Consider the following 7079-nt stretch of genomic DNA (forward strand, 5'->3'; position numbering starts at 1 on the left):
AACCAATATCTTGTTAATGTCCAAAGGAAAAAGAAATGTCACTTGCAAGTTGTAAATCATGAGATAGATTCTGTTCTTTCCTTCAAAAAAACCCCTTCCACAAGACTAACCTCTTGAGTTCTATGCATTAATCTACTCAGTTTGCCCACCCCACGGTGAAAAGAAATGGTGAAGGCATTTTGTCTAGGGCCTGTGCTAATTTCAACCTCTACTATTATTTTATACGCCCCAATAATTTATTTTATGACTAATTTTAAAACATGTCATTTCATTTTTCCACTAGGCACTGGAAATGATTGGTCAAAATGCTGTTATGCCACGTTTCAATGGCAATATTGATTCCTTTCTCAGTTTGTTTTGTTCACTTGTTTGACATTTGTTTTAACTTTCTATGTGAACAGTTGTTATCCTCGTTCCAACTCGAGAGTTGGCTCTTCAAACTTCACAAGTGTGTAAGGAACTCGGAAAGAATTTGAATATTCAAGTTATGGTTACAACAGGTGGTACCAGTTTAAAGGATGATATCATGCGACTATACCAACCAGTTCATTTATTAGTTGGAACTCCAGGAAGAATATTAGATCTTGCAAAAAAGGGTGTTTGTGTACTGAAAGATTGTTCTATGCTTATCATGGATGAGGTAATTACATGAGATATGAATGCATTAATAAATAAGTGACTTTGTTGTCGATATCATTATATTTTTCAGTAGGCATTAGTCCTATAATATTGCAATGGTAGGGTTATATCAACTAAATGATTGTTTGACTAGATTATAGATTGATAATTGAACAATGACATTGGCGGCAAGTATTAATTGCAATCGATCCTTATGTACTTGAGAATCATGTTGAAGGAATATAGTGTAAGGAAGTTTTATAACATAGTATGTAGTTAGTTTGTTGTTTTCTCTTTCTCTTGTTCTACTGTTTTTACCTCATCAACTGTTCTCAGGATGGGTAAAAGATGTAATATTTGCATCACGAGTTACTGCTGTTAGTACTTCTCCCGTTTTATGGTTACTCCAACATTTTTTTTTAAACCTGAGGTTTTCTTGATACATTGTAGACGACTCCGTTTTGCTTGGGACTGTCCTGTCCTGTCCCTGCCTTTATCACCTTCCCTTTCATTTGCTCGATCATTATCTTGTCTCTTATACATGTTGCGTAGTAGTGTGATGTGTCAAATTTATGTTTTTATTTTCTTACCAAGTTCCCATTTTCCCCCAAAGAATTAGTGTATGGTTGGTATTGCTGAAAGAAAGATTTCATGTTCTGGAGTAAACTTAAATCTTTGGGGTAGTACTAGAAGTTAAGGTTACCACATTCAGGAAAGTATACCTATCGATCAAATTTATCTTGGCTCAATAGTTTAACTAGTTGCGACAAACTAATCATTTTGTTGTTCTGTTTCTCAGGCTGACAAGCTCTTGTCTCCAGAGTTCCAACCCTCAATAGAGCAGTTGATACGCTTTTTGCCTGCAAATCGGCAGGTTCTTATGTATTCCGCTACCTTTCCTGTTACTGTGAAGGACTTCAAAGATAGATATCTTCACAGGCCCTATATTATAAACTTAATGGACGAGCTCACTCTAAAGGGTATCACCCAATTCTATGCATTTGTTGAAGAAAGACAAAAAGTGCACTGCCTTAATACTCTTTTCTCTAAGGTTTGATCCCAAGCAAGCTAATTATTTTTCTTGATTTCCTCCCCTACATTCTCTTTTCCTGTGTAAATCACAAAGTTAATGTTTCTATCTCCAGCTGCAAATTAACCAGTCAATTATCTTCTGCAATTCGGTAAATCGAGTTGAGTTGTTAGCCAAAAAAATTACAGAACTTGGTTATTCTTGTTTCTATATTCATGCAAAGATGCTGCAAGATCATCGTAACAGAGTATTTCATGACTTCCGAAATGGTGCATGCAGAAATCTCGTTTGTACTGGTATGCCATTTGTGTGCGCATAGTTATCCATGCATACAGCATGACTTTTTTGTTTTAAAAAAATAATTTTAAATTTGAAACATCCTTTCTTTATTGCATCTTTTTAAACTGTACATTTTTCTTTCCCATTTTTTGAACATACATATCTTGTACACAGTTACATGGCAAAAGAAAATCCATAAAACTATCCCATTTGTCCTGAACTAATTTCTTTTGATATGGGATGCACTTGCAGATTTATTTACAAGAGGAATAGACATTCAAGCAGTAAACGTTGTTATTAACTTCGATTTCCCCAAGAATTCAGAGACGTATCTACACAGGGTATGTGTCACATTCAGTTCCTGTTGATTATCATTATTATTACTTATTTACCTCTCAAATCTTTTAAAATTGTTCACTTGCAGGTGGGACGATCTGGAAGGTTTGGACACCTTGGGTTAGCTGTGAATTTAATCACCTATGAGGATCGTTTCAATTTGTATGTGTTTTTCTTTTAAAAGAATACTTTGGTTGATTACTGCCGTTTGCCATCATCATACATTCAGATTCACTGAAATGTGATTCTCCATACTACAGGTACAGGATTGAACAAGAACTTGGAACGGAAATAAAACAAATACCACCCCATATTGACCAGGCAATCTACTGCCGGTAATTTGTGGTGGGCATTGGATCCCAGGGTAAACAATTGGCAGCAGGTAAGAATCGTACTGTGCTACCTAATTCTCCTTCATTATTCACACACACTCATGTTTGCATATACATATTTATTGAAAAAACGATAGGCATACCTCTAGGGAAACGATAGGAATGTCTCTAGGATATTGATGGGAATACCTCTAGGGTATAGATGCTAGAAAAATTATTAGGATCCAAGTAAATTACACGCTAGCTAAGGAGATGATAATAAATAGAACGAGGGGAGTGAATTTCATACAACTATGAAATTGTTTCTTCTATTAAAAAAAAGACAGGATTTTTATTTCAATTTACCGTACTCATACAACCTTGTTTAGTTACTATGGTTTGTTATATATTTAGGAGTTATTAGGCACCTCAGTGGCAGGTAGGTTGATATTATGTCATTGACCACCAGCTACCCATTACTGTCCGACCTACGTACGAAACTATACTAGTAGGGAGTGCAGTCATTATGGGGATAACAGGCGTTGATTTTTCTTTTGTCCAAAAAAATCTGTTATGGTTCAGAGAAATGTAGATGAGGCGTACCAATTTGTGTTCATATTCTTGCATCTTTCGTTTCATGTTGGTCTAACTTTTTTATTCAATATGATGCTTGATTACAAAATTTCAATGTGAAAAGTTTGGAACCCTACATGATATAGTTTTCTGACATGTCTGTTCGGCTACAATCGTGTAAAATCATCTTGTGTAGAACATGATATAGTTTTCAGATACGTCTGCTCGGCTACAATCGCGTAAAATCATCTTGCGTAGAACATGATATAGTTTTTCTGATTGCCTGCTCAGCTACAATCGTGTAAAATCATCTTGCATAGAACATGATATAGTTTTCAGATACGTCTGCTCAGCTACAATCGTGTAAAATCATCATGCGTAGAAATTTATTGATGGGGTTTTCCTTGTTCTTATTCTTGTTCTTGAAGGTCAATGAAGAAGCTCTTTGGAGAGAGAGGCTTGTTTTCTGAGTCAATATCAACAACTGAAGAAGACTCAACTTGGCTTGGAATTCTATTAGTTAGAACCCTACCTATAAAATATATATATATATATATATATATATATATATAATAGCCCTGAAGACATTATTATTAACAGGAGATTAGGATAGAATGTAGAGTGGCTCATCTATAAAAAAAGTCCCAGAAGTTTCATCAACTGACCTGTGCTTGTTTGCTTTCCTACTTTCTGGTTGTATTGTAATCTCTCCTCCCTTTTTTCCCTTCTCCCTCCACTTTCAAACCCTTAATTTACAGCTTTTGCTCTCTCCCGAACCCACAGTTGTTTCGAATACTTCCTTATATAAGTGTTCAATGGACAGATTTGCTTTCATGTTTTTCCTGCTCTCTGCGCCCTGCTTACTTATAAATTGGCTATGTTCAAGTGCGTGCAGGTCGGGTCCTAATCTTCGCAACTTCAGTGAAGTGTGAAGAAATATAGGGCCTCATACAAGCTCTGGAGATTTTAACTGTAACGACTCTAGATTTCTATTTATCTAGAGTTGCTAGCGTTATTATAGCGTAATCATTTCTATGTTTTGTAAAGAAGTTCAAACGTTTATTTTTGCATAGAAATGATTACGTTATGATAACAATAGCGACTCTAGTTGGTTATGTTAAATTAATGTTTTCACAGATGTTGAAGCAGCAAGCCCCTTCCCTGTACCATATTGTTGCTGCTGCTCTAGTAGGGTGCCGGCGACAGGAATACTACAAGAAAAGCTGAGCTTTTCTTTCACCCAAATTTTATCTTTTGTTTATTTTTATTAACTTCCGGTCATAAAAAGCACATTTTTTTTTAAAGTTATTTATAATATTTGTTACGTTAATGATTAAAATTTTATAAAGTTTAAATATTAATCATTTACAAGTTACAATGCAACATTAATATTGGTTATAAATGTTAATGTTAAATAATCTTAATTTTTTAAAAAGTAAATTGGGGCAGAGTTGTTTGTAACCTTATTTTGGGATTAGTTTGATTGGTCCGACAAAAATAAAATTTGACTGTCTATGGATCCATTGGGTGTGTTCGGGGTAGAAATTTTGTATAAATATATGCTATTAAGTATTTTGATTTAAGTTTGTTTCTTTTTAAGAGGTGGAATAGAATAACCTGGATGACGCGTAATGATCATACATATGTAATGCATTTGTATGTCCCATAATAGGTCTCATTCTTCTACCCTTTCCCGGGAGTCGATAAAACCCCAAAATTGAACTGAATACTTGATTTTCAAAAAATTCAATTTAACTAAATTATAAAAAGATTTATAATATATATATATAACCGAACCTAACTTTTATGGTTTGGGTTAGGTTGTCTAATTTGATGGGGTTATTGACTCATATTTACATTTCTTCTTCTATTGATTTTAATTAATGGATGAAAATACACAAAAACATTTCATACACAACGAGGTTCGTGCTATATTTGGTCTCATCTTATTGTACACGTTTTGCTACCACAGCGCCAACCATCCTCGAGCCCGACCAAGGCTGGGAGGTAATATCACAACATCTCTTATTCAACAAAGTTCATATCGTGTGCTAAAAACAACCGAACATCATTCAACATTGTACCTTCGGTCGTCGTATTGACTTGTACCTTGTACCACCCATCAAAAGATTATTTTTTTATTTGGGTCAAATAAATTGAAAAGCTAGATTAAAATGGATGGCAGTAAATGCAAAAGTGACAGCTTTGACTCAGTATTGACTGCCATTAGTTTGAAACATTTTCCATAATTTTCTTCTCATTTGTTCGGTCTAAATCGAGACTATCTAATTTAAATAATAAATGTTAAGCGGGGTGATATTTTTTTTTCCAATAAATAAATTAACAATATTTAACGTTTATAACGGATATTAGTAATTAGCTGTGATTGACAAATGTCTTATGTTTGAAATCTACGAGATTTTAGTTATTAATACAACGTATATTGTGGTTTTTTTAAAAAATAATTAAAAATAAACAACGAGACAACCAATTCAATCCAAAAATAGAGGGTTGTGTTAGGTTGAGAACTATCGGTCTCTAGGCATCGAAATTGGTCATTGTGCGGTACTCACTCTCAGCACCGAGTGAGTCAAGCCTACTTTAAGTCACGTTGCCTAGGGTCGGGAAATATGAATACAAATCTCGGGTCTTGATTTCAGAGAAGATTTTAGAAAGCAGGGGAGAGAGGTTTTGGAGAAAGAGTTTTGAAAGCAAGAGAGAGCGTGTGTTATATAGCATGCAAGCAAACGGGCAACAACAACAACTTAAACAGTATATAACTTTTTCGGGTAGGGAGCTACTCAGGTTACTTGGGTCACCAACTCAATCTATAAAATTTTCACATTTCAGTTGATCCAATTTATCGGGTTATCTAATTTTTTTTAAAATATTTTTTAAAAAGTAATATATATATATATATATATATATATATATATATATATATATATATTTTTNTTTTTTAATAGAACTCTATAGTAATTATAAATTTTTTTTTTTTTTTTTTTTAAATGAAAAGAAAAGAAAATAAAAACCCAATTTCTGGTTTGGATGTTATGGCGCCAAATTCGAATCAGTAATCGCAAGAGTTGCTCCGTTTGTGGTTGAAGTTTTCAATGGACTAGAGATCGTGTCTTCTTCTTCTTCATCCTCATCGTTCAGCTTCGCAGTGAGTTAAATTTCTGCGTTCTTATTCTGCAAATTCATACAAAATGGAGAAGATTCGTTTGTTTTCTTTCAATTTTTGGTTTCTTGTCGATTCATCAGACCGATGCTTGCAGATTTTGAAGCTAAAGCCCTCGAATCTCAGCTTTTCTCGCTTTACATTCCCTGATTTTGTTCGATTTCAACTCGTATACCTAATTTCTAAAAGGAGTAATGATATTACAACATTTTATTTCGTCTTTATCTCTCTTTTTCCTATGCATTTATTATCACAACTTTCGATTTCTCTGTTAGATGAAAGTAACTCTGTTTTGTTTTCTGTATTTGTCTAATTCAGTTTCGACTCGTTTTGACCTCGATTATTGTTGAAATCATGTGAATATTGTCTTCTGTTCATACTGGTGCTTACTATCAGTGATTAAGATTTCAGATGATCTTAAATTGAATGTGTATCAACGAAGTTTGTTCCATTTTAGATTGGGGAAAAAAAGTAAGGTGGATTTATTTGTGTATTTTAGGTATATGTACACATGTTTATCTTAATCTCGGGGAAATTTCTCACTATTTAGAGTTTATTACTAAAATTAGGCAGGAAAGCTTAATGATTATGAAGTTTCAGCAAGAAATCAGGTTTGTTTTTTTTTACTTGCGGAGCAACCAGATTGAACGAGGGAAGTGGAAATTTTGAAAGACCCACAAGGGAACAGTGTTGGAGGTCTGGTCTTGTCATGGTATGTCCCGTAGTATGAATGTTATTTTCATCATAATAA

At 34.0% G+C, this 7079-nt stretch overlaps 1 protein-coding gene across 1 annotated transcript in view; it reads left to right on the top strand.

Moving 5' to 3' along the window:
• LOC111800249 (DEAD-box ATP-dependent RNA helicase 8-like) overlaps nt 1–3988 on the top strand; it is a 6143-nt gene extending 2155 nt beyond the window's left edge. Inside the window, exons 4-10 of the mRNA XM_023683852.1 lie at nt 402–640; nt 1418–1669; nt 1764–1944; nt 2180–2268; nt 2352–2425; nt 2524–2645; nt 3576–3988. Coding sequence (XP_023539620.1) covers nt 402–640; nt 1418–1669; nt 1764–1944; nt 2180–2268; nt 2352–2425; nt 2524–2602 — 914 coding nt within the window. The 3' untranslated portion in view covers nt 2603–2645; nt 3576–3988. The remainder of the gene's footprint in view (nt 1–401; nt 641–1417; nt 1670–1763; nt 1945–2179; nt 2269–2351; nt 2426–2523; nt 2646–3575) is intronic.
• The last annotated feature ends 3091 nt before the right edge of the window (nt 3989–7079 follow it).

Source organism: Cucurbita pepo, chromosome LG08 (assembly GCF_002806865.2).
Source record: "Cucurbita pepo subsp. pepo cultivar mu-cu-16 chromosome LG08, ASM280686v2, whole genome shotgun sequence".
Classification (NCBI taxonomy): Eukaryota; Viridiplantae; Streptophyta; class Magnoliopsida; order Cucurbitales; family Cucurbitaceae; genus Cucurbita; species Cucurbita pepo.